We start from the raw sequence: 26,777 nt of genomic DNA on the forward strand, positions 1-26,777 counted from the left end.
TCTGGCTGGTGGTGGGCGTGGGCGCATGCACAGTGGGGCTCTTCCCGGGAGACCTGTCACACCACTGCACGCACGCACGCTATAGGTTCACTATCACGGTTATAAGTCAAGGACTAGCTGTACATCTGATTTACCCTGCCCATGTTATGTGTGCAAATTGATTGGAGGAAGCAATGATGCCAGAAAGCGTTAGTGGGAGGAAGAGGAAGAAGAAGAGGAAGAGGAAGAAGAAGAAGAAGAAGAGGAGAAGGAAGAAGAGGAAGAGGAAGAGGAAGAAGAAGAACTCACTGGCTTGATAACATCAAATCGGATGCAAAGTTGAACATCCAACAACTGAAAGAAGGTGTGATTGACAGGGGAACATGGCGACCAATGTTGCAAAAAATGACTAAATGCTTTAAAAGAGCAACAAATGGGCACGAAAGGAAAACAAACACAAAGTTCATTTTTCTTTTATTTTTCTTTGTCTGCCTGTGTAGCCGGTGGAATGTTTTTTTTTTCTTAAAGATCCAGGCTGAAAAGCAGATAAAACTGTAGCTACATCCACTGGCCGGAAACGTTACAGTTCGAAAACATTGACTTTGCAAAACATTTTATGTTTCAATCCTACTCTGGGTTTTTGAGTTCGCTAGCAATGCAACTACGAGTCCTACTACCTGTTTGGCGACTGTTTGGAGTTATAATGGCACTGGGAAAAAAATGACAGAAGGACAAGAGTTGGAAGCGACCCTGGAGGTGTTCTAGTCTGACCCCCTGCTCAAGCAAGAGATCCTATCGCATTTTAGGCAAATGGCTGTCCAGTCTCTTATGACTTATGACTGGTCCTGGTACCTACGACCATCACGTGATCACTATTCATATAAATATACGGCGTATATTTATGATCCTGAACTTTGCATCCTGCTCTGAACAAGCAAAGCCAATGGAAGAAGGTGGATTCACTTCAGGATTCAATTAACAACTGCAATTGGTTCACTTAACAACCACGCCACCAAAAAAGGTTGTAAAATCAGGTGCAACTCATTTAACAGCTGCCCTGCTTAGCAATGGAAATTCTGAAGTGGTCATATGTTGAGGACTTCCTGAATTATCAGACAAGCTGGGCAGTAAATCGTAATTTAATCATAATGTATGTGAATCGTTCTGTGTAGTTGCTTAATTGCTCACTAGAGAAGAAATAAATACAGGTATTCTTCAATTTATGATCACAACTGAGCCCGGAATCAGTGTGGCTAAAGTGAGAAATTTGTTACATGAGTTTTTCCCTATTGTATGACCTTTCTGGTCCTGGTCATTAAGTGAACCATTGCAGTTATTAGGTTAGTAACACGGTTGCTAAGAAAATCTGGCTTCCCCACTGAGTTGCTTGTAAAAAGGTCGCAAAGGGGGATCAGGGGACACTGCAACTGTCATAAGTACGAGTCAGTTGCTGAGGGTCCGAATTTTGATCACATGGTCACGGGGAATGCTGCAATGGTCATAAGTGTGAAAAACGGTCGTAAGTCACTTTTTTCAGTGCCATTGTAAAAGCGAACAGCGATTGTAAGTCAAGAACTACCTGTATTCTACTGAGCTATCGTGGCATGAAACCCAACAATTACAGGTAAATCAGTTCTCAGTATAAGAACCGAACGCAGCCTGATGTCTGTTGATAGATCAATCCTGGTTAACCAGAACAGGGTGTCAACTCATAAAATATTTCTCTGGTTTTTTTTAGGGTTGCCAACAGAAAGGGAGGGGGAAGCAGTGCAGCCGTTTGCAAACCAAAAGTGCATTCCAGAAATGTCTTCAAAGATAGTAACTAGGTGACTGAAGTTTCTGCCCCGCAAAATTCTAACTGGAGAGCAGGATTGATGACTCTGGGCTATGGATGTGTCCCATTGGAGAATAGGAATTACGATACACCCAGAGGGGGTGGGGGGAAACCAGGGTCAAGGGTGACCATGAATGATGTGTCTCAGAGTCAGCTACATCCAGGCAGTGCTGGACACGTTAACTCCCAATAAATCCTTTTGAAGCTTTGGAAGTTTAGCTCGAGACTCATGATTTAAATGGGGGTAAGTGCCGGAATCCTGACACAGGGATGTGTGAACTCTGCTAACCTATAGTTTGTTCCTATGTTGATAACCTGTGTTCGATAACCCGTTCATTATCAGTTCTCTTCGGAGGAAATCTTGGCTCCAGGAAGGATGATTGACGAAGCCGTTGCTCTCTTTTGATGTCTCCATTTGGCTCGGCGGTTTTTAAACCAAACCTGTGTGATGACAACAGAAGGAGGACGTTAGTGTGTGCGTGTGTGTGTCTGTGTTTTTGTGGGTTTTTTGTGTGCGTGTGTGTGCCTGTGATAAAGAAAGTATTAGAGTGCGCTGAGATGGATAGACTGACAATGGAAATAAAAAGATGGAGGAGGAACGGAAATATTATTTGATTTGGAATGCATGGTACAATTGGTTAAATAGTAGGTATAAAGATAAAGAAAGAATATGAAACGTTGCAGTAGGATAATAAAATGTAAAATATGCATTATAAAAGGTAAAAGGGCAAAATATTCAGAGTAAGAAATACATATTTTAGTGGAATAACATATATAAAGAAATGTGTGTGTGAATATAGATAAAGATAGACAGACATAGATATAGATATATAGGTATAGGTATATATAAAATAAAATAAAATGTATGGAAACCATATGTATACCAATACTGAAATGCTGCAAAAAATGAAAATTGTAAAATGAGGAAAATTGTTCAAAATAGAAGGACATTATATCATCCACCATGAAAAACATGAGTGCTATCGCTCTCTCTCGCTCTCTCTCTGTATGTCTCTGTCTCTCTGTCTCTCTCTCCCCGGCTCTGTCTAGTCTATTGAGCTATCAGAATACTGTATTGCAGGCTAAATCTGCCCACACACCACCAGTTCAATCCTGACCACTCAAGATTTACTCAGCCTTCCATCCTTCCAAGGTCAGTAAAATGAGAACCCGGATTGTTGGAGGCAAAATGCTGACTCTGTAAACCACTTAGAGAGGGCTGGAAAGCACTGTGAAGCGGTATATAAATGCTATCGCTAATGCTATTTAAGCATGAAAGCTGGCGGACTTTGGGCAAGTCACTCTCTCGCTCTCTCTCTCTCTCTCTCAGCCTAACCCACCTCATGGGGTTGTTGTTGTGCAGAAAATAGGAGGAAGCCCTTGACCTGATCTCCTGGAAGGATTATGAACCCCTCTGCACCCTCAATCTCCTACAGTCCGGCTCTTTGTCACCTGTTCATCCCGCGCCCCCCCCCCCCCGCCATCCCCACCCCGAAAGTTACCTCAACTCTCTCTTCCTTCAGGTGGATCTGGCTGGCTAGGTGTTCTCTGGTGATCACGTCTGGATATTGGTTCTTATGGAAGAGGGTCTCCAAGGCCTGGAGCTGATCCTCCGTGAAGATAGTCCGATGTCGCCTAGTCCGTCGCTGGATCTGCTGGAAGCTTTGCAGCGCACTGGGGCTGCCGCGGTGATTCCTGCAGGGCCCGGCCAGTGGGTAGAAGAACTTCATGGGCCACACGTACCTGGTGTCCCCTAGAAGGAAGCACAATCTGTTGGGTTGGTCTCCAGAGATGCTGTGAACCAAGTCCGTTGGTCTCAAGGCGTGGGAAGATATCTGCTTATCTGTGGGGAGGGGTCTTCGCCCCAGCTCAAGAGAGATGCTTTCTCTGCCTATCTTGGAGTGGTGCGGTAACCTAGCAGCGGAGCTCTCGCCTCGTAATCAGGAGGCTGTGAGTTCGATGTTAGGTAGGGGCAGATATTTCTCTCTCTGGACGCAATGAGAATATATCTGCTGAACAAGACTCTGCATTGGTGACAGGAAAGGCATCCGGCCAGTAAACACTCAGCTCCATTCGGTTGCACAGACTCCACCCCAATGCAAAGGATTAATGAGTTCATTAAAAATGAAGATGATGATGGTATGGAGGGTGGTCTTGGAGTGGTGCGGGTGGCCTACCGGCGGAGCTCTCGCCTCGTAACCAGGAGGCTATGAGTTCGATGTTAGGTAGAGGCAGATATTTCTCTCTCTGGACTGGGAATATATAGGACTGCAACCGTCATAACTATGAATCCATTGCCAAGCGGCCAAATTCTGATCACGTGGCCATTTGAGAGGTTGCAAGGGTCATAACTTGTGGAAAAACGGTCATCGGTCATTATTTTCAGTCCCATCGTAACTTCGAGCAGTCGCTCAACGGACGGTTGTAGGTTGAGAGCTACCTGTACTATGTCTGAAATGCGATGGAAACAACTCTTTTGTTTCCCCCTTTGCACACAAACACACCTTGGAAGAATAACAGTAAAGCCTATTTATTACACACACACACACATTCTCTCTCTCTCACACACACACATATACACACACATATCAAAAAAAAAAAAAACCAAGGAAATTTGCTTGAATGAACTAAGGAAAAAGAAACACATACCTCGAAAGAATAACAGTGAAATCTGTTGATATATATATATATATCTCCCTCCCTCCTTCCCTCTCTCTCTCTCTCTCTCACACACACACACACACACAACACATATCAAAAAACCTCAAGGAAATTTGCTTGAATGAACTAAGGAAACAGAAAACACACACACATCTTGGAAGAATAACAATAAAGTCTCTCTCTCTCTCTCTCTCTCTCTCTCTCTCTCTCTCTCTCTCTTTCTCTCTCTCTCTCTCACACACACACACACACAAACACACACACCAAAAAAAGAGAGAAAAAAACCCAAGGAAATTCACTTGAAAGAACTAAAGAAAACAAGACCTCTTTGGACAAAAAAAACTTTTATGAAACTCCAAGACTGATTTTTGACCTCGGGGATGGGGGGTGTCCTGATTCTCCAATAAAGTTCAGCTGGAGGGAGTTGGCCCCCAATAGCAGCCACCTCCCCCACCCTCACAACCCCCCACCCCACTCCCCAAGTCTTTTGCACCCCGCTACTCCAACCGAAATCCTCACCCAGCCAATTTGCGCTGTCTTGCCACGTGCGAAGGTTCTCCTTGGAACAGCAGCAACAGCCGCACGACGACCCAGCTCTTTCTGCTGCTTCCTCTGTTTCCTCCTCCTCGGTGGCCAGATTCCCCCAAAAGCACAAGGTTTTGGGGTCCTGCTGCTCCCAAATACCTCGGAAGCAGAAGGGGAAGAGGACGGGGGCTCGGCTCTCCACCGAGCTGGACAGGATGCTCTCAATGGTGAAGGCATGGGGCTTCTTCGGGTGCTTCTTCTCCAGCTCAGCCACCAAAGGAGCTTCTGTTGACATCCTTCTCTCTGTTGGATCTCAGCTACATCTGAGGGACCAAAGGAGATAAATACGGCTTCTGCTTTATCATCAGTTGGAAGATTTGCCCCCCAAAATGGAAAGGAGAGACCGGGCGTAAATGTTCATTGGAAGGGGAACATACCTTCTGCTCAGTGGACAGCTCTTGGAAGAGTTTCAACCATCCCTTCCTCACCGCCGTCTCTCCGTAATCTAGTTTAGTTGCTTTATAAAAGCATCGTAAATATACAAAGACACACACACACACACACACACTCGCTCACGGTCCTTAATCCTCCTTGGAAAATAACCACCAGCCCTCACACCCCTGAAAAGCTGGAATAAAATACATTCAAGCTAATCTTGACAGCTTTGTGAAGGGTTAGTGTGGATCTCAGATTTAGCTAATCCTGCAGGAATGACTGGGTGGAAATCTGATTTCTCAATCTCAATGGTAGGATGAAGTTGGTTTTTATGATGTCCATTGTATGGCAAAGCTTCTCTCTCTCTTTTTTTTGGGGGTAAGGGGAGGTGAGGGAAAAGCTATTTCTCAGGCCCCAGAAATGGCCCGGGAGGATTAGCGCCTTGGAAAAAAAAAAGAAAAGAAGAAGAAAAAGAGGAAAGCAAATTATTTCTTTTTTTCTTTGACCGTAGGAAAGGCTTCTTGTCAAAAGGCACAATATAAGGACGGAGATGGGGGCTAGGGGAATGGGGTAAATGAATTTAGCTTTACAAGAGGAAGCCAACAATATTAGCAGCAGCCAAGAATTCTTGCAAAATAGAAGTTATTTCTTCTTCTTCTTGTAACTCAAGGTCTTGGTGACTTGTAACCCAGGCAAAAGTTGGATATTATCAATGTTTCTGTTGAGGCATCAATTCCACTGTTTTTTTCTCTGTTTTGTAGAATAAACAGGAAGCCCTGTTAATGGGACATTAGGCTGATTAGAAATTCCAGATTATGCTACTAGGAGTGTAGGTCTGGAGTAGAAGGAAGGCCTTTAGGGAAAGAGAAAGGGATCTAGAGTTGAGATTAGGAGAGATAGAGGGAAGGGAGGATAGAAAAAAAAAGGATGAATGGATGAAGGTAGATAAGAGAACATGTGCAAGAGGTTATATGTGTGTGTGTGCATGTGTATGTAGTAGATAGATAGATAGATAGATAGATAGATAGATAGATAGATAGATAGATAGATAGACAGACAGACAGAGGGGCAGGGAGAGAGATATATATATGATGGATGGATGAATGGATGATAGACGGATGATGGATGAAAGATGATAGGTAGTAATAAGAATAGCACTTATATACCACTTCACAGGCCTCTCTAAGTGGTTTACAGAGTCAGCCTCTTGACCCTGACAATCTGGGTCCACATTTTACCCACCTCAGAAGGATGGAAGGCTGAGTCAACCTTGAGCTGCTGAGAATCAAGCTCCTGGCAGTGGGCAGAATTAGTCTGCAATACTGTATTCTAACAGGTAGGTAGGTAGGTAGGTAGGTAGGAAGGAAGGAAGGAAGGAAGGAAGGAAGGAAGGAAGGAATAGCACTTATAATGAATGGGTGGACAGACAGATCCCATACAAATGATTTGAGCTATGATTTTTCAAAAGAGATTGGATAGCCGTATGTCCAGAATGGTACCAAGGACATTCCCACAGGTGGCCAGAGGGAGAAAAAGAGATGTTACCAGACAACGGGACAGCACCTTGATTGGACCACGTGATGGATTGTTTGGGAAAGGGGAAAAAACGTTTATTTTTAATTAAGGTGAAAACCGCAGGAACATTAAGAGTCTGTTTTCACTAGCCTGTGCCAATATGATATCTATGTCTGTCTGTCTATCTATCTATCTATCTATCTATCTATCTATCTATCTATCTATCTATCTATCTATCTATCTATCTATCTAAAAGTGAAATATCCTTCATGCATCATCACAAAATCTCCGGAACAGACAAGCCTGCAAACTTGAAATTTGGCACCTATGTTCCTCTTGGCTTCTAGGTACTCACTAAGAAAGGATTTTTCAAAATGGCCATCAGAGCTATTAGTATTTCCTGTATTATTATTATTAACACGCTCTGATGCTAAGGAGTTCTACTCCCCCTCCTCACCTGAAAAGAAATCTCTTCCAAATGCAAAACACAAGCAGAGGAGAGGAGTTTCAATTTCAGTTTTACGGCATCAAGCAGCTTTAGTAGAGGAACAGTTGAGCTAAGCCACGCCCAGGCTCCTTGCTATCTTTTTCTTGCTCACACAGCAAATGCTCTTTCGGTTTCCAAACAGCCTTCAACTCTCTCATACATTGACAGGATGCTAGCCAGATGAATACCGATGGATGCTGGTAGACAGAGGCACAATTTTCCTCTCTTATTTTCCTCCCCCAAAACTAAGCCCCACCACATAGTTTCATAGCAAAGCACAGGTACAGAACTAGTATCCAATACTATTATTTAAGGAACCCACGTTCCTCAGGGTTTTGTTTGCTACGGGTGTATTACTTGAAACCCTGACATTAGGGTCTCCTGCTTGTGCAGGGGGTTGGTCGAAGACCTCCAAGATCTCTTCCCAGCTGTGTTATTCTGATGCTTGAGGGGCCAATTTCCTTCCCGGGGGATGGACTAGATAGCTTCTTAGACCCCCATGCCATCTCCGTGCTCCTCAAAATTTGCTACAAGGAGTGGGGTGGGCGGATTTGAGTAGTATTTCTCCAAGTTGAGGCTGATCAATTCTCTCCCCCGCCCCCCCACCCCGTCACAATGACGGTGACCAAGACCCTATTTCACAAATCTTTGTGTGCGCCTCCACACCTATCTCGCCATCCGGGCCTGGCGCATTTAGCCTCTTAGTCTCCCAGCTGATTGCTTTCTTTGATTTTCCCTGCAGCTTTCACTTTGGGGAAAAATAGACCGGTAATGCTCCTTTTATCAAAAGAATTATGGGATTTAAGACCCAGATTTGCAGCAAGAGGCGTTTTTGATAAGGGCCGGTAATCAAATCTAAATCAGCCAGGGCTGCTTTGTATCCAGGTTCCCAGAGGTGGCAGGATGGAGAGGACGGATTGATGTGGTGTTTACGGAGATACAGATCTCCCTGAGCCATTCCAATTTTTCTTTTTTTAAAGGAGAAAAAATAAGAAAATAAAAACAAGGCGAATGGAAGTGAGGGGGGGCGAATGTATAGACATGTGCCAGACAATGGCGAGATAGGGAGGGAGAGAATTGTTAAAAAAGAAAAAAGCCTTTATCGGTTTGGTAAGAGACTCTAAAACCATTATGAGGATTAACCAGAGAGAGAGAGAGAAAAGCAGAGAGTTAATCTGCTTTAGCTATTCATTTGTGAAAAGTGAATTTATAGGTTCGATTCCCACCTTCCTCCTCCAAATAGTACAATAGTAATGCCATTTTTCTCCACCACTCATGTTTTTCTTCTTAATCCGACACAAATATCCATGCTGCCTGCAAAGTATTTGTTGTTGTTGTTTGTTGCGAAGTCGTGTCTGACCCATCGCAACTCCATGGACAACGTTTCTCCAGGCCTTCCTGTCCTCTTACCGTCTTCTGGAGTCCATTGAAGCTCAGTGCATATGGCTCATCCAGCCACCTCCTTCTCTGCCGTCTCCTTCTGCCCTCAATCGTTCCCAGCATTCGGCTCTTCTCCAGCAAGTCCTTCTTTCTCATGAGGTGGCCAAAGTCTTTAAGTTTTATCTTCAGGATCTGACCTTCTAAAGAGCAGTCAGGGTTGGATCGCCTTGCAGTCAGTCCAAGGGACTCGTAGGAGTCTCCTCCAGCACCAGGGTTCAAAGGCCTCCATACTCTCCTTCTTGAGCAGAGGGTTAGACTAGAAGACCTCCAAGGTCCTTTCCAACTCTGTTATTCTGTTCACACTATTCAGATGGAAGTTGTGGCGTCCCCACTAGCTGGAGCTGTTGTGCATGGAAATCCAGCTCTTTCCGGTGTGTGCCTGTTGTCTCATTGTTTAGATTCCTGCAGCACTCGGTGGTAAAGCCATGTTGTGCTCCTGCAGAAAGTTAGACATCTCCTTGGGGGCTTGGGGGGGAGTGATCCGAAAGTGAATGGCCACCACCTCTCGCAAAGGATGAACACAGCAACGCAGGAGCTTGAACGATGCACAGCTTTTTACCAAAGCTTGGGAGCGGCAGATCAGCGGTGGGAAACCAGCCGTCAAATTCTCCTTTTGCTACAGAGCCTCCAGCAGTTTGCAAAGTGAGTTGAGTAGCCAGTGAATGAGGTTGGTTGGTGCACAGGTAATTTTTTTTACTTTTTAAAAAGTGCGCTTAAAAAACTATTTAGGGTCAGGATTCTGCAGAAGCCAAGCCTTGGGGCTTCTGCATGGAATGTTCTGCTTGCTCGCTTTCTATCAACTCGTGATGTATAATTTAGCAGAATGTCCCAAAAGCAGTCAAATCGCAATGGAGCTGCAAATTTCTGTGGCTCAACTTGTGTTGAGTTTCGCTCCATTTTACAACCTACCTTGCCACAGTCCTTAAGGGAATCGCTCCAGTTGTTAAGTTAGTAGCCCCACCGGTAGTTAAGTGATTTTAGATGCCTTTATAATTTGACAAGATTCTTCCCTTTCCTGCTATTTTCCTTCTCCTATTGGCGCCTATGATTTCTCACGTGTATCTTACGATTTCTGATTGATGATTAACCGCTTCGTTCTTTGTCTTGTGCACTGAGAGCTAATACACTGGAGACAAATTCCTTGGGTGTCCAATCACACTTGGCCAATAAGGAATACAGGTAATCCTTGACTAACAACAGTTCATTTAGTGACTGTTGGAAGTTACCATGGCATGATCCCGAAAGCTTGGAAGGGTAAATCTTTGACCCAAATTCGATTTTGCAATATTTCTATCTATCTATCTATCTATCTATCTATCTATCTATCTATCTATCTATCTATCTATCTATCTATCTATCTATCTACCATCTTTATCTATCTATCTATCTATCTATCTATCTATCTATCTATCTATCTATCTATCTATCTATCTATCTATCTATCTATCTTTCTATCTATCTACCTCAGTCTTCCTATGACTTGTCTTTCAAATATCCCAGAATCAGGGTGGGCTGCTGGGGATTCACAGTGGCTTGGGAGTTTGGAGAATACCCCCAAATCCCACTCCTGGTTGACCCCACCCACGCCATCCCTCCCAGGAGTCTCTACATGGTCCATTTTGGATGCAGGTAAGTGCTGAGGCTTGGGGAGGGCGATAAACAGGCCTCCCGGAAGTTTGGGAAGGCTGGAAATGGGCCCATTTCCGGCTTCCAGAGAGCCTCCGGAGCCTGGGGAGGCCATTTTTGCCCTCCCGGAGGCTCAGAAAAAGACTCCGGAGCCCAGGGAAGGCAAAAATCCCCCCCGCCGCTGTGGTACAGGAGGCAAACTACGCCGCACCCACCATGGCCACGCCCACCCAGTCACCAGGTGGAGACCCTGTTGCTAAAATTTTTGAAGCTCACCCCTGCCCAGAATCCCTAGGCAGAACGGCCAAATGTTCCCAAGTTCTAAGAGTTGACATCTCAATATATTTAAGCAATGTCCCAAAGGTGTTTTTTGTTTTTTTTTAAAGAAGCGACTGGACTTTCTGGTTTTTTTCTTTGAAGAGGTTTCGCTTCTCATCCAAGAAGCTTCTTCGCTTCTCAACCAAGAAGCTCTCAGAGAGCTGAAGAAGCTTCTTGGATGAGGAGCGAAACCTCTTCAAAGAAAAAAAACAACAACAAGAAACTCCAGTTGCCTCTTGAAAAATATAAAGCACCTTTGGGACGACCGTGACCTGAATGACTGAGAATCTCCATGGATATTTGAGCAATGGGCTGGAAAACTTTGCAGATCTTCATTTGAAAAAAAAAAAACAGTAAGAAAGAAAATCATGTTTTGGGAGGAATGGTTCAAGCTGGACTTGATCCTTTGTTGTGTTAGATTCTAATGGTGGGATTGTCTACGTACCTTAGAGGCTCTGTGAAGCGATGCAAAGAGAAAAACTTGGAGGAAGCTTCTCAACTGTTGGCAAGACTGAGCAGGAGATTGTGGGAATTGGATCGGGAGAACATGTTACCGTTGATGCGCTGCGTGCTCAGGTGTCAAATGGAGACCACAACCAGCTCCAGCTTGTTCTGCCGACTTGAAAAGGTGCCCATGTGCTCACCGAGGCCATTGAGGATATCTCACTAACACACTTATTAAAAAAAATTGGAATGGAATGGAATGGAATGGAATAGAATAGAGGAGGGGGATGAGGAAGAGGAAGAAAAGAAGGAGAGTGGAATGGAATGAGAATAGAATAGAATAGAATAGAATAGAATAGAATAGAATAGAGAAGAGAAGAGAGAAGAGAAGAGAAGAGAAGAGAAGAGAAGAGAAGAGAAGAGAAGAGAAGAGAAGATAGAGCAGGGTAGGGTAGGGTAGACTAGACTAGACTAGACTAGACTAGACTGGAATAGAATAGAATAGAATAGAATAGAATAGAATAGAATAGAATAGAATAGAATAGAATAGAGGAGGGGGATGAGGAAGAGGAAGAAAAGAAGGAGAGTGGAATGGAATGAGAATAGAATAGAATAGAATAGAATAGAATAGAATAGAATAGAATAGAGGAGGGGGATGAGGAAGAGGAAGAAAAGAAGGAGAGTGGAATGGAATGAGAATAGAATAGAATAGAATAGAATAGAATAGAATAGAATAGAATAGAATAGAATAGAATAGAATAGAATAGAATAGAATAGAGAAGAGAAGAGAAGAGAAGAGAAGAGAAGAGAAGAGAAGAGAAGAGAAGAGAAGATAGAGCAGGGTAGGGTAGGGTAGACTAGACTAGACTAGACTAGACTAGACTAGACTGGAATAGAATAGAATAGAATAGAATAGAATAGAATAGAATAGAATAGAATAGAATAGAATAGAATAGAATAGAATAGAATAGAATAGAGGAGGGGGATGAGGAAGAGGAAGAGGAAGAAAAGAAGGAGAGTGGAATGGAATGAGAATAGAAGAGAGAAAAGAAGAGAAGGGAAGGGAAGGGAAGGGTAGGGTAGGGTAGGGTAGGGTAGGGTAGGGTAGGGTAGGGTAGGGTAGACTAGACTAGACTAGACTAGACTAGACTAGACTAGACTAGACTAGACTAGACTAGACTAGACCAGGATAGGATAGAATAGAATAGAATAGAATAGAATAGAATAGAATAGAATAGAATAGAATAGAATAGAATAGAATAGGAGTTGGAAGGGACCTTGGAGGTCTTCTAGTCCAACCCCCTGCTAAGGCAGAAAACACTACACCACTTCAGACAAATGGCTTCCATAATGGAACATCCATTAATCGTTCCACGGATAAATTGTCCTCATTGATAGGAAATTCCTCCTTCATTCTAGGTTGCTTCTCTCCTTGATTAGTTTCCATCCGTTTCTTCTTGTCCTGCCCTCTGTTGCTTTGAAGAATAGCTTGGCTCCTTCTTCTTTGGGGCAGCCCCCTTTGTGGCATACTATTATTTAGGCTAGAATGAGACCATGACAGAAGAGAAGTCAACCTATACAGACAACCCACGTAATTTTATACAAAACGTCCAGAGGGGGAAACGCCAGTTAGCTTCATAACTGGATGTCCAATTCAGCTATCCAGGCAATCACCTCTGGGGTTATACTTTGTGCAGATCTTCTAGAGAACTGGAGAAGATGGGACAATCTTGCACAAATATATTTAATAGTTTGCCTTAGATCACAACAAGGAGTGTTTTTCCATCCCCACTTTATATAGAGCAGAGGCATGTCTGAAGTTGTTAATAAAATGATAATAGGAGTGTGTGTGTGTGTGTGTGTGTGTGTGTGTGTGTGTGTGTGTGTGTATTCTAAGGTTGTGGCCCTTAGATTTGTTTTTCCTTTCCCCGTAGATAGTTGGGAAGCTATCAGAGCAGAACAAAACCTTGGTCTCTGAAGAGTTGAGTAGGCTGATGGATGGGCTGATTGAAGACAAAAAGGTAAAAAATGGATGGTGGATTTTGAATTTTGACCCTTCAATACTTTTCAGGTTTCCTTTGGACTTTTTCTTTGGGCGATGTAGTTTCTTGGTTTCTCATCTTCTGTTTGTGCGGTCCTTAGTGCTCCCTGAGTTGTTTTCTTGCAGTCATTTCATAACCCAGCTAGGTAACATCATCAGGGTGGAAAAGGAGGAGGAGGAGGAGGAGAAGGAGGAGGAGGAGGAGGAGGAGGAGGAGGAGAAGGAGGAGGAGGAGGAGGAGGAGGAGGAGGAGGAGGAGGAAGACTATAGGATTCTTGGAGCTGAGTTTGGTGGTTTACTTGAAAATGTTTCATAACTCAACTAGGGCTAAACCGGAGGGGGTTGAAGAGAGGAGGAGGAGGAGGACTGTGGGGTCCTTAGTGCTCCCTGAGTTTGGCTGTTTTCTTGCAGACGTTTCATTACCCAACTAGCTAACATCATCAGTACTAGAAAGGAGTGGGACAGAGAGCAAAGATACAAAGCAAGACTATTTTAGCCTTGGCGTTCTCTTCTTTTAGAAAAAGATATACAAGAAAACTTTCTCCTTGCCCAGAGCTTGTAAGAACCTCGGAGCTGGGGGTTGTCAGCACAGATCAAATTGTGGTGAGAAGAAATTTGGTATGGCATTCCCTGAAAATCTGATCCATTTTCTCTTCCTTTCAGCCGGCGTCTTCTGAAGTTCTCCAGACAGGTCAGTCTTCAAACCCTTCCTTCCTTCCCGGTTACAAAATGTACGTCTGGTGTTCCCAAGCCAAATTAAAGCCAGTGTTTTTCTCCAAAGGAATGCAACTACAGATTGCAACCATCCGTTTAGAGCAAGGGTCTTCCAACTTGGGAAGTTTAAGGCTTGTGGACTTTCAACTCCCAGAATTGCTGAGCTAACATGACTGGAGGAGGAATTCTGGGAGTTGATGTCCACAAGTCTTAAAGCTGCCAAGTTTGAAGACCCCTAGTTTAGAAACTGATTAAAAGTTACAAAGACCCTGTTTTAATAGGGCCTAGGGCAACCTGACGAGCATCCTTCATGGGTCACAGTTTTCCACCTCCGTGGAGAGGTGTGCCAGCTCCCGCCCACGAAGCTGTGGATTCTTCTACAAAGCAGTCATTAATTGTATTCTTTGTTCCATTCCTGAACAGTAAGCCTCTTTATCGAAGAAAGCTCCTTGGGACACCAGTACTGGAAAAAGAATTTGATGAAGCTCTTGAGAACCATTGCGGCTACTTTTGATCTCCTCCTACAAGATTCAAACTCCAGTCAGGTGGAGTGGCATTATATCACAATAAAGGTAAAGAAGGCGAGGCATTATCACCTGGATTGAAAGTTTCTCTTTTTTTTTTAAAGGGTCCGTGGTTGCCATTTGACCCCATCTGAAGTTCAAGTTTGAAGGGGAAGATAGACATTTAAATTTAGAACACAGAACATAAAGTAATACGGTTGGAAGGGATCTTGGAGGTCTTCTAGTCTAACCCACTGCTCAAGCAGGAGACCCTATACCCGTCATGCCGAACCTATGACACGCGTGCCACAGGTGGCACACAGAGCCATTTGTGCCAGCACGCGAGCTGCAGGCAAACTTACCTCACTGGGCATGCGTGTGCCTCACAGCTGATTTTCGGCTGGTTTGAGGCCTTTTTCAGCCTCCCAGAGACTTGAGGAAGGCTTCTGCAGGCTTTGCAGGCCAAAAACTAGGCCTGTTTCATCACTTCCTGTTTTTTTCTGGAAATATCAGAAGTGACGAAACATGCCTAGTTTTCAGCCTGCAAAGCCTGCAGAAGCCTTCCTCAAGCCTCTGGGAGGCCGAAAAAGGCCTCAAACCAACTGAAAATCAGCTGCGAGGCTCAGTGCAGGTAAGAGGGAGGATTGCGTGCATGTGCATAGGGGGCGTGGGGGTGTGTGCACATTGCCTTCTGGGTGCTGGCACACAAGCACGCGCATGCAAGCGCGTGCACAATTTGTGGCACAGGAGCCCAAAAAGGTTAGCCACCACTACCCTATACCATTTCAGACAAATGTCTGTCCAAACGAAACAAAGTGTTTAAAAAGTTTGGATATTTATGTTGTTACTTAGCAAGCACATCTAAATTATTTTGGAGTAACCAAAATATGTTTGCAATCCCCAAGGCAAGTCAGAATTGTTTGGAAATGGGAGCGTTGACAAATTTGACACGCCCTATGTGTCTCATCTCCTCCTTGTCTCCTCCTTCAGGTTTGCTTGCATCTCTTCAAAGGGATGTCAGAGGAAATCCAGCCTCTTGTCTGGGAGGAAACGGATCACAGAGAACTGCTGCAAAAGATCTTGAGATCCCTGGTGCATACCATCATGGATCAGGTGAGGTTGTCTATCAGGTGCGAAAGACCAGGTCTACACATTAAGGACCAATTAAACGGATTGGTTGCTAAACAGCTTATGTGCAGGAATCTTCTTGACTAAGCATTGGGATGTGATAGGAGATAGATGGAATTCAAGGGAGGTTGGACTTTGTTTGTGGCTACTTAGGGATTCTAGGTTGATGCCAATTTTAACTCCACCCCAGATTCTGCCATTTTTTTCTCCCACAATATCCTGGGAAGAGAAATAGATTTTTTTTTTTAGTCCCATGTGACTAAAGTTCTCAAGGGTTCTTTTTTTTTTAATCTATCCTGAATCGTCCATTGTTCAGCATCTTCTCGGGTCATGAAAGAAGGTAGGTAGGTTTTGCGGTTCCATGAGAAAAAGGAAAACTTCTCTCGTTTTTTTTTTCCCGTTCTCCTATTTCTGGCTGGCATCATTTACGCCATGTTGAAATCAGGATCTGCAAGTTTTTAGGAGACCCCAATTTTGCAGAACATACAAATCAGAAGGGAGGAAATTTTATGGGGGATTTGCAAAATAATCCCCGTCTGAGAGCTATGGGCCGGGAGAAAGAAGGCTGTCACGAAACGATGAGAATCTGGAACTGCGTCATTTTGTCAGAAAACAACCCGCCATTAAAATAGAATCCTGGCTTAGGTTGACCTCTTGGCTATTGGTTTTAGACCGCCTGCAAAGATAACCGTCTCCTGGCTGGCACTACGGTGAGCATGATGGTGAATACAGCGCCAGAGTTTGAAGCAGGAGCACAAGCAATCTGGGCTTTTTACCTCCTCATGAATTCAAAAGCTCAAAGAACAGGTGAACCAAAAGGTATGCTCAGATTCTTGGCCAGCTCTGTTCCTTGCCTGTTCGTTTATTTGAGGAGGCATCGTTTGATTGCAAATATTGCAATGCTTATGCCTCTTTGAGAAATATCTTTGAGAAAACCCACAGATATTTTTTTTCTAACTATCTGTAAATCTCCTCCTCTCCCTTGTCCTTCTCTTCCTTCTCAACTCCTTCTCTTTTTCATCTCCTTCTCTTCCTCCTCCTCCTCCTCTCATCTTCTTCTCCTTATCTTTCTCCTCATCTTCTCTTCCTCCTCAGCTCCTTCTCCTTATCTTCTCCTTTTCTTCCTCCTCCTTCTCATTTTCTTCTCATTATCCTCTTCTCCTTCTCTTCCTCTTCATCTCATCTTTTTCTTCTCCTTCTTGTCCTTCTCTTCCTCATCTCATTTTCTTTTCATCTTCCTCCTCCTCAACTTTTCCTTATCTCCTTCTCTTCCTCCTCCTTCTCATTTCCTTCTCGTTATCCTCTTCTCCTCTTCCTCTTCCTCTTCATCTCATCTTTTTCTTCTCCTTCCTGTCCTTCTCTTCCTCATCTCATTTTCTTTTCATCTTCCTCCTCCTCAACTTTTCCTTATCTCCTTCTCTTCCTCCTCCTTCTCATTTCCTTCTCATTATCCTCTTCTCTACCTCTTCCTCTTCCTCTCATCTTTTTCTTCTCCTTCCTGTCCTTCTCTTCCTCATCTCATTTTCTTTTCATCTTCCTCCTCCTCAACTTTTCCTTATCTCCTTCTCTTCCTCCTCCTTCTCATCTCCTTCTCCTTATCATCTTTTCCTCCTCCTCCTCATCTTTCTTCCTCCTGCTCCTTCTCCACATTTCCTCCTCATCTTCTTGTCTTTCTTCTTCCACTTCTTACTGAGCCATCTGAATGGCAGAATTTATATCGATAGCATATTTGGATTTATTTTTTTTTCCCAGGGGGGTGCCAGTTTGGGGCACTTTGGATCCCCACTTCCCTCCTGAACCCAGGTGGTTTGGAGAATCTGGTGATAACCCGTGGCTTACTAACCTGTTGCAAGAAAGAGATCTTGAGCTGTCTTCTGGATGGTAATAGCCCGCAAAAGGTACCCTTTAACATTAGCGTTTTTAAAATACCTTAAGCATAATTATTCCAGCACAACATAGACCATTACACAAAGCTGGGTGAACATCAGGGCCTAAGTTATGGATGACCAGTTCATTAACTTGGAGAGCAATTGGCTTTTCAGTCCAGATTCTGTAGATACGTTCAAATTCCATATACAAAATTCAAGTTTAAAAACTATTTTTAAGATTGAGCCTTGTCCGTGGACTGACGTTCCTCATTTCCCAAAAGAAGCTGCCTTACATAGAATAGAATAGAATAGAATAGAATAGAATAGAATAGAATAGAATAGAATTCTTTATTGGCCAAGTGCGATTGGACACACAAGGAATTTGTCTTGGTGCAAATGCTCTCAGTGTACATAAAAGAAAGGCTACATTCGTCAAGTCAAGAATCATAAGTTACAATACATAGTAATAGTCATAGGGTATAATAAGCAATCAAATCATACTAGGAAACAGTCAATATAAATCATAAGGATACAAGCGACAAAGTTATAGTCATACAGCCACAAGTGGGAGGGGATGGGTGATAAGGAGTGATGAGAAGATTAATAGTAATAGTAGTGCAGACTTTGTAAATAGTTGGACAGTGTTGAGGGAATTATTTGTTTAGCAGAGTGATGGCATTCGGGGAAAAACTGTCCTTGTCTCTAGTTGTTCTAGTGTGCAGTGCTCTATAGCGTCATTTTGAGGGTAGAAGTTGAAACAGTTTATGTCCAGAATGGGAGAGGTCTGTAGATATTTTCACAGACCTCTTTTTGACTCGTGCAGGATACAGGTCTTCCATGGAAGGCAGGTTGGTAGAAATTGTAATTGTAATTTACAAAACAAGCCCTCCTAAATTCACGAAAAAAAATATCTCGATGTGATTGCAGTTTCCCCAGTTTTTCCTTAACTTCATTTTTGCTTTCCTGCAGTGCTTGTTGCTGGATGTCCTGTTTCCGGTTGTTTTAGATGTGATGGAAGAACCCACAAGCTGCCCTTATTACTCCTTCCAAGGTAGGCAAAACCATGTGCCAACATCCCATTCAGACAGCAACTCCTGGCCATCTTCTTGTCTCCCTTCACATTGTTCTTTTAAGTGAGTCGCATCCATTTTGTGGTTTTTATTTGCCACGGTTGTTAAGCAGATGTCTGCAGCTGTTGACTGAATCATGCAGTTGTTCAGAAAATTCAGCCTCCCCCATTGACCCGGAAGCCAGCTAGGAAGGTCGCAAAGGGTCGAGCAATTGTCAAGTCAAGGGGAAAAGATCATAATGGAGCAGACTTTATAAAAATAACAGGCTCCCGTGTTTTCTTGGAAGACAGCCTGGGCTGTGATCTGGACAAAGGATAGGAAATAAATTGCAAAGATGTTTGAAAACTCTTATGAAATCTTCCTGTCAAAGACAAGACTATGTTGGTTCAAGATGACAAAGTTAATAAATGAGAATATTTGTAGCTCAGGGTTGAGCTGTGGGGTCCTTGGTGCTCTCTGAGCTTGGCTGTTTTCTTGCAAACGTTTCAATACCGAACTAGGTAACACTATCAGTGCTAGAAGGGATTTGGGTTTGCAGAGGGGAGGAGGAGGAAAAGAGGAGAAGGACTGTGGGACTTTGTGCTCTCTGAGCTTGGCTGGGTTTTTTGCAGATGTTTCATTACCCAGCTAGGCAACATCATCAGAACTAGAAGGGAGTGTGGTTTTTTGAGAGGAGGAGGAGGAGGAGTACTGTGAGGTTATTGGTGCTCTCTGAGCTTGTTTTCTTGCAGACCTTTTATTACCTAACTAGGTAGCATCATCAGTGCTGCAAAGGAGTGGAGTTTTCTCTCTGTTTATATACAAGTGAATTTCCCTGTCATTGTAGGTGAGCATGGTCTTGGAGGTTCCACTTGTGGCTACTTAGAGATTCTAGGCTAATCCTCCTTCTAACTCTGCCCCCAATGTGAACTGAGAGCAAACCCCACTCTTTACTAGCACTGATGCGGTTACCTTAATTTGGCTAAAGAAACACTGCAAGAAAACAACTCAGAAAGCACCCAGGACCCCTCATGACCAAGAAGTTTGGAGGAGACCAAGTTTGGAGAAAGTCCAAACTTAAAGAAAAACGACTAAGTACCTAGAACGCAAGAATCGTTTCAACACTGTCTTTAGCAGCTTAATGGATTCCTTGTTGCCTTTCCAGTTTTTTCTCTGTGGCTTCAACGCGTCCGAGAAAGTTTGGACCAACTCTGGAAAGTCAAGGAGAGCCCATTGCTGGGCAACAATTCAACACTTCTCCAAAAGCTAAACAAGATTGTTTGGAACAATGCAGAAAGTCCAGTAAGGCACCATATTTATTTTATTTAAGGGGGAAGGTTTTGTTTTCTTTTTGCTCTCCAGATATCACCCAGCAAAGCTTACGTTGCAAAATGATTGAGCCACACAAAAGCTTCCTTAAATCTTGGAAGAGCTGATGTGGTTTGTCATTCCGTCATTATTTTTTATAATCTGGTTGCTTTGGTTGTTGATACTTTGTGGTGGTTTATCCTTTGATTTTCCAACGCCAAATGATACGTAAGTAAATAAATACTGTTTGTACATGATAATATGGTATACAAACAAAGAGAGCCAGTTTGACATAACGGTTAAGGCATGAAGCTAGAAACTGGGCGATTGGAAAGTCTAATTCTGCCTTTGATTGAAAGCTATCTGGGTGATTTGGGGCTAGTCCTTCTCTTATCCAAAGAAAAAAAGATAATCTTTTTTGATAATCTTGCACAAAAGCTTCTGATAATCTTACACGAAAACTGAAGACCCCAGAAATCAAGTCAAGGCAGATTCAAAACACCAAAAAAAAAAAAAAAAAGTAATTAAATGGAAGAAGATGCAAATAACACACTGAATCAACTAAAAAAATAAATCTAAATTTTAAAAAGAGGCCTTGACTGGATAACAGTAAGAGAGAGAAGACGAGGTCCAAAATATTAATGGTTAATTGTTCCCAAGCTTGTATCATGGTCTTTTAGTCTTGAAATGGAGCGATCTCTTTCCATTTACACCTCTTTTATTTCTCGTTCAACTTCTCTCTCATCCAGACAGAAGGAGTGAGCAATTTTGTCCAGAACTCCTTTCGGATTCTCTTAGAGATCTACAGCCTGGAATGTGATCACTTTGGGGATCCAGAGAGAGCCCTGTTTAGAGAGTACCTGCAAAGAGTTATTTTCATGCCTTGGGAAGCAAGAGCGAGGTACTTCGCACTCAGTGCAATTCTTCCCTACTTGGGCCCCCAAAAGGTAAGTATCTCTTTTGCTATCATCACGGTATATAAAATTGGTTGCCAGGATTGTTCTTGAAATGATCCTCACAATTTTCAGAATTGACTAACTCTCTGTCATATTTGACAGTGAGCGTTAAAAACCATGTGCAGATAGAAAGATACTAGACTGTGCAGAGATGGATAAATCGACATTAAAAATAAAGGACAAGGAAGAAACAGGATATTTTTTAACATGGGACTTGTTTTATCAGTGGCTAGGCAATAGGCACAGTGGCTCAGCGGCTAAGACGCTGAGCTTGTCGATCAGAAACGTCGGCAGTTCGGTGGTTCGAGTCCCTACCGCCGCGTAATGGAGTGAGCTCCTATTATTTGTCCCAGCTTCTGCCAACCTAGCGGTTCAAAAGCATGTAAAAAAATGCAAGTAGAAAAATAGGGACCCTTTTGGTGGGAAGGTAGCAGCATTCTGTGCACCTTCAAAGGCGTTTAGTCCTGCTGGCCACATGACCACGGAGACGTCTTCGGACAGGGAAGGGAAGAGAAGGGAAGAAAAGGAAAGGATTGTTGTTAGTAAATTCCTATCTTAGTCTTTGTTTTTCCTGAAGTTCCTCCCCAACCTGTCCAGATATTAAATATGTCAGGTAAAAGATCCATGGTATTACGGATTCTGGTTATAACGCTTTGTGGATCTTTCTGCCAAGGTTCTGGAGATCTATGCGGATCTCCCTCGACATCTCTTCAACTGCTTGTCCACCAACCGTCTGTGTCCCGTCGCTTCCGATTTGTACAAAACTGTCCTACGACTGCAGCGCCAAGCCTGGACGGAGGAGATGAAGGAAAAAGTCACGGAAGAACAGCTCGCCCACCAGTGGTCCAGGTGTTGGTTACCAACCTTCTCCAGTGCCTTGACATCTTCTGACTCGTTCCTTCAGAGCAACGCCTCCAGCCAGCTTCTCGGGTGGACGCTGAGAGTTTTCCCTGCTTCTTACGCCCTGCTGGCCACAAGATTTGCGGGCGGGGAGGCCCCTCAGCTCCGAACATGGGTCTCCTTGTTGAACGTTCAGAAGAGCCTCGCGGGAGACTTGCTCACTGACGAGGAGACCCTGGAGAGGCTCACCTGCTGCCTCATCTCCCAAGAAGACACTGTCCGTCTGGCAGCCTTGGGCTTCCTCTGCTCGGCTCCCAAGACCAGCCAAGTCTTATTGGAGAAGGAGATCCGTCTCTTAAAAGAATTCCTGCCCCTGAATCTGAGTTGCGATTCCTCTTCGTTTCGGCAGCTCCTTCACGCCACGCTGAAGAAGGCGTTGGTCAGGATGAGGGACAGTTCTCTCGCCATGCTTCGTCAACGGAAGGTCAACCGGGAGGAAAGCTCGGTCAGAAAGGACCAAGAAAGGGATGTCCTCCGAGCTGTAGGTGAGTTAGGTCCTAACCATGTTTAGAGAGGCTGTGCCAGAAACAATGGGTTGAGTTCAGGGGTGGGCTGCTAGGAGTTTGCAGGGATTTGCGAGAGGCCCCTAGCTTAGATTCCGTGCAACCGCCAAATCTCATTCCTGGCTGGCCCCACCCACCCCTCCTCTCCCAGGAGTCCCCACATGGCCCGTTTGGGATGCAGGTAAGTGCAGGGTATGCGCGGAAGCTCAGAGAGAGCAAAAAACAGGCCTCCCAGAAGTTTGGGAAGCCTGGAAAAGGGTCCATTTCTGGCTTCCAGACAGCCTCCAGAGCCTGGGGAGTCCATTTTCACCCTCCTGGAGAGTTGAGGAAAGCCTCCAGAGCCCAGGGAGGGTAAAAGCCCCCCCCACCGCTGTGGTGCAGGAGGCCGTCTAGGCCACACCCACCATGGCCATGCCCACCCAGCCACCGGGCAGAGAACCCATTGCTAAAAATTTTGAAGCCCACCCCTGGTCGAGCTTAGGTTGTCCTCAAATGAAGATCTTGCGTGGGTTGCGAGGATTGTAGCTGACAAACAGCGGAAAGAAAAAAAAAAAGGAACTGTTGACGTGTGGATTTTGAAATTGGCTGAGTTGGCAGAGATGGTGAAATGAACTGGTTGGATTAGAGTTAATGGACTAGACAGCTTTATAAGAGACTGGAAACCGTTTATGGACTTTCTGTGCGCTGAATATAATAACTGAGGGTTAACAGAGGGATTTGAAGATTAGTGAAGCTTTGTTTCTTTCATTTTTGTTAGGATATGTGCAGAGTAATCCTTGCATAAAAAGGATATGCACACAGAAAACTGTTTATCAGAACAGTTATGAAGAAATATACAGCCACACAGGGTTGAACAAGTTGGATTGTTTACTTGAAGAAATAGCACAGTCCAATAAACAGTCCATGTCATACACGTTTTTAACAATCCAGAAATATCCAGTTATAAATTCTTCTTACATCTAGTTATAAAGTCTTCTTACCGGTTCTATGTCTTTTACAGCAGACAAATATCAAACCATAATACAATAAATAACCTTCGATATCAACAGAATATCAAAATAAACAGGGTTAGTCAGTATCGGTCCATAGTCAGTCAGTATCAGTATAAAGAGAGATCATCAGTGCAAAAGAGAGACTTAAACCATGATCCCTCTTATGGCAACTTGTAGCATAATTAACCAATCAGAATACAGCAGAATACATTACAGTGTTTTTCCTTAAAGCTACAAACATATATATTTGTAGTTTATATATTGTCAACCCAACTATGTTATTTACATATACGTAACAATTTTCTTTCTTTCTTGTCTTCTTTATACACACACACAAGTATATAGTCCTCAAATTATGGCCATATTTGGGACCAGTCCTCAAATTATGACCAGAATATCCTCCTCACAGAGAACAGAAATCAAATCTTTCTCCACCCAGATCTTCCCCCAAAATCCTCATTCATCCACCTTTGTGTAGGTCAAGCAAAATATATCTTTCTTTATCTAGACTTCGTGGATTGGCTGCTGCAGCTCTGCATGACATCTCTAATGTCAGGTTCCAACTACCAAAGAAGGAAAACAGCGCTTCTTCTCCTGGCAGCCATCTTGGAGACCTTCACAGACACTTGGAGACCTGAGAGAAAGAAGGGTCAGCCTCCCCGTAAGCGGCTTTGTTCCACCTTCTCCTGCCTAGCGCTGTAAACAAGGGTTGGCCTTCAAATGTCAGATTCTCTCACTCAGCACAAGCCCATGTGGGGGTGTAGCCTTCAAAAATAGGGATCCAATGAAGATTGTGGTGGAATCTCCCCCTAGACTGGAGGGAGGGGTTAAGAAGGGGCTAAGCTTAGAGTTAAAGGAACACGGTGGCTCAGTGGCTAAGACGCTGAGCTTGTCGATCAGAAAGGTCGGCAGTTCGAATCCCCAGCACCACGTAACGGAGGGAACTCCCGTTCCTTGTCCCAGCTTCTGCCAACCTCGCAGTTCGAAAGCATGTAAAAAAAAATGCAAGTAGAAAAATAGGGACCACTTTGGTGGGAAAGTAACAGCGTTCCATGCGCCTTCGGTGTTTAGTCATGCCAGCCACATGACCACGGAGACGTCTTTGGACAGCGCTGGCTCTTCGGCTTTGTAACGGAGATGAGCACCGCCCCCTAGAGCCGGATACGACTAGCACATATTAGGTGTGAGGGGAACCTTTACCTTTACCTTTAAGCTTAGAACCTTGGCACTGCAGAAAGTGGCACAGGAATTCCTGAAGCCTTAACTGACCATTCCTAAGGGAATGCAGTTAGCCTGGTGAGATTCTTGTAACATAGGCGAGTGGCAATGAAGATTCCGCTTGAGACTATTTGTGAGTTGTTCTAGTTGCTTGCACCCGACAAAGGCCTGTGTTGACTCTGTTTATTTGTGTTTACTGTGAATGCATAGTCCTCCATGTTGGAAGATAACATAGTGCAGAGAAGAGCAACTAAGATGATTAAGGGCCTAGAGACTAAAATATACGAAGAATGGTTGCAGGAATTGGATATGGCTACTCTAGAGATAAGAAGGACTTGGCATGACATGATAGCAGCCTTCCAATATTTGAGGGGCTGCCACAGAGAGGAGGAAGGGGGTCAAGCTATTCTCCAAAGCACCTGAAGGCCAGACAAGGAATAATGGATGGAAACTGACCAAGGAGAGATTCAACATGGAAATAAGGAGAAACTTTCTGACAGTGAGAACAATCAACCAATGGAACAGAAGTTGCTTTCAGAAGTTGTGGGAGCTTCATCCCTGGAGACTTTCAAGAAGAGATTGGACTGCCATCTGTCAGGAATGGTGTAGGGTCTCCCACTTGGGCGGGGGGTTGGACTAGATGAAAATATGAAAATATGATGATCTGATTATCTGTTATCTGTTACCTCCAAGGTCCCTTCCAGCTCTATCCTGATTGATTGAAAATGGAGGATGGGTGAGATGTACAAAAGAGATGGACTAGAATAAAATCGAAAAGGATTGGGGTGATGTTTTACTCCCCTACAATTTTCTGTCTATGATCTAGTTCACCAGATGCTCTTCAGATATGCTCCTTCCTTCTTTCCAACCTATATTTTCTACCTCTCCAGGCAACATGGCTATCTTATTACGCTGGGCCACCAGTAAGGGCTACTGGGACTTCTTTTCTACTGGGAACACATTGGCACTGTTGAGCTGCTTGCAGGATAGCACCAATGAGGTATGGAGGTCCACCTCACCTTCGCTAATATTGACCATCCACAATGAAAAGAACTTACAGAGTAGCTTCAAGTATCAGTCAAGTATCTCAGGCTAACTTAGGAAGAACATGCCACGATGGGTCAAGCATTTAAAAAAGGGCAGTGGGAAATTTGTATTTTCAAACTTGCAAGATTTTGTCCATGTAACTTTACAATAAAGTAGAATTAGCCCCTGTGGCCATGTTTTCTGTCTGGTTTACCTCGTACAAGAGCCTTCCAACTTGTCAAGTTTAAGACTTGTGGACTTTCAACTCCCAGAATTCCTGAGCTAACATGACAGGAGGAGGAATTCTGGAAGTTCAAGTCCACAAGTCTTAAAGCTGTCAAGTTTGAAGACCCCTGACCTAGTAACTGATGGACACTAATGCACATTTAATACAATCTCAAAAGCTGATCCCAAAATTGGCTCCAGAGAAGGTTAGGCATCCTTCAACCTTCCCTAATGTTCATTTCTGAACAGAAACTTGAAGAGTATTTCCCAGCTTGCTGGACCCAAGGCAGGGCATCCTGTCACCTGCTAGAGAGGTCTTCTCCTTATGGAGTCTTCCTTCTATCTCCACTCAGATCCGTGAGTTGGCCTCGGAGTTGCTGATCTCTTACTTCCCACCAGCTTTGCCGGGCTCTGTTGCTGGGACTCTCTTTGGGTGGGCCCTAGAAGCTGTGAGCAGTCCCCGGGTTCAAGAGTGTGAGGCAGGAGCAGCGGTGATGAAGACTCTTCTTCCCAAGTAAGACTTTCCTTCCTAGGTCGGTGGGCTTCTTAAGTTGCGTTGCTGAAATAAGGGAAGGAAGGAAAGGAAGGAAGGAAGGAAGGAAGGAAGGAAGGAAGGAAGGAAGGAAGGAAGGAAGGAAGGAAGGAAGGAAGGAAGGAAGGAAGGAAGGAAGGAAAAATGGGAGGGAGGGAAGGGTGGGTAGGAGGAAGAAAGGAAGGAAGAGAGGAAAAGGGAGGGAGGAAAAAAGGAAGGAAGAAAAAGAAAGAAAGAAGGAAGGAAAATGGGAGAGAGGAAAGGGTGGGTAGGAGGAAGAAAGGAAGGAAGGGAGGAAAAGGGAGAGAGGAAAAAAGGAAGGAAGAAAAAGAAAGAAAGAAAGAAAGAAAGAAAGAAAGAAAGAAAGAAAGAAAGAAAGAAAGAAAGAAAGAAAGAAAGAAAAAGAAAGAAAATGGGAGGGAAGGAGGGAAGGAAAGAAGGAAGGAAGGAAAAAGGGAGGGAGGAAGAAAGGAAGGAAGAGAAAGAAAGAAACAAAGAAAGAAAGAAAGAAAGAAAGAAAGAAAAAGAGAGAAGGAAAATGGGAGGGAAA

At 43.9% G+C, this 26,777-nt stretch overlaps 2 protein-coding genes across 3 annotated transcripts in view; one reads left to right on the forward strand and one right to left on the reverse strand.

Moving 5' to 3' along the window:
• Positions 1-2,062: 2,062 nt before the first annotated feature.
• GSC2 (goosecoid homeobox 2) lies at positions 2,063-5,492 on the reverse strand. The gene is made up of 4 exons (XM_087913355.1): positions 5,437-5,492; positions 4,994-5,322; positions 3,316-3,566; positions 2,063-2,254 (listed from the first exon to the last, which is right to left on the reverse strand). The coding sequence occupies exons 2-4, from the start codon at positions 5,292-5,294 to the stop codon at positions 2,153-2,155; spliced, it is 654 nt and encodes a 217-aa protein (XP_087769481.1). The 5' UTR covers positions 5,295-5,322; positions 5,437-5,492; the 3' UTR covers positions 2,063-2,152.
• Positions 5,493-9,272: 3,780 nt separating this feature from the next.
• LOC113446498 (tRNA (32-2'-O)-methyltransferase regulator THADA-like) overlaps positions 9,273-26,777 on the forward strand; it is a 33,359-nt gene continuing 15,854 nt past the window's right edge. Inside the window, exons 1-15 of one of the 2 annotated variants that reach the window (XM_087913336.1) lie at positions 9,273-9,559; positions 11,271-11,448; positions 13,199-13,285; positions 13,969-13,996; positions 14,443-14,591; positions 15,513-15,635; positions 16,322-16,469; positions 17,403-17,548; positions 18,488-18,569; positions 19,733-19,869; positions 20,625-20,822; positions 21,505-22,216; positions 23,735-23,887; positions 25,335-25,444; positions 26,049-26,209. In XM_087913336.1, the coding sequence (XP_087769462.1) occupies positions 11,368-11,448; positions 13,199-13,285; positions 13,969-13,996; positions 14,443-14,591; positions 15,513-15,635; positions 16,322-16,469; positions 17,403-17,548; positions 18,488-18,569; positions 19,733-19,869; positions 20,625-20,822; positions 21,505-22,216; positions 23,735-23,887; positions 25,335-25,444; positions 26,049-26,209 (2,315 nt within the window). In that variant the 5' untranslated portion in view covers positions 9,273-9,559; positions 11,271-11,367. The remainder of the gene's footprint in view (positions 9,560-11,270; positions 11,449-13,198; positions 13,286-13,968; positions 13,997-14,442; positions 14,592-15,512; positions 15,636-16,321; positions 16,470-17,402; positions 17,549-18,487; positions 18,570-19,732; positions 19,870-20,624; positions 20,823-21,504; positions 22,217-23,734; positions 23,888-25,334; positions 25,445-26,048; positions 26,210-26,777) is intronic. The other variant, XM_087913335.1, reaches the window with a different exon arrangement.

Source organism: Pseudonaja textilis, chromosome 15, assembly GCF_049901715.1.
Source record: "Pseudonaja textilis isolate UNSWEBS1 chromosome 15, rPseTex1.2, whole genome shotgun sequence".
NCBI lineage: Eukaryota > Metazoa > Chordata > Lepidosauria > Squamata > Elapidae > Pseudonaja > Pseudonaja textilis.

Bases quoted from the DNA above. Each gene is read 5' to 3' on its own strand.
- GSC2 (XM_087913355.1), bottom strand. From the start codon at position 5,294: ATGTCAACAGAAGCTCCTTTGGTGGCTGAGCTGGAGAAGAAGCACCCG. The intron at 3,567-4,993 runs GTGAGGATTTCG...GCTTCCTTCTAG, and splicing joins AGACAGCGCAAATTGGCTGG to GGGACACCAGGTACGTGTGG. The intron at 2,255-3,315 runs GTAACTTTCGGG...GTCATCACACAG, and splicing joins TGAAGGAAGAGAGAGTTGAG to GTTTGGTTTAAAAACCGCCG.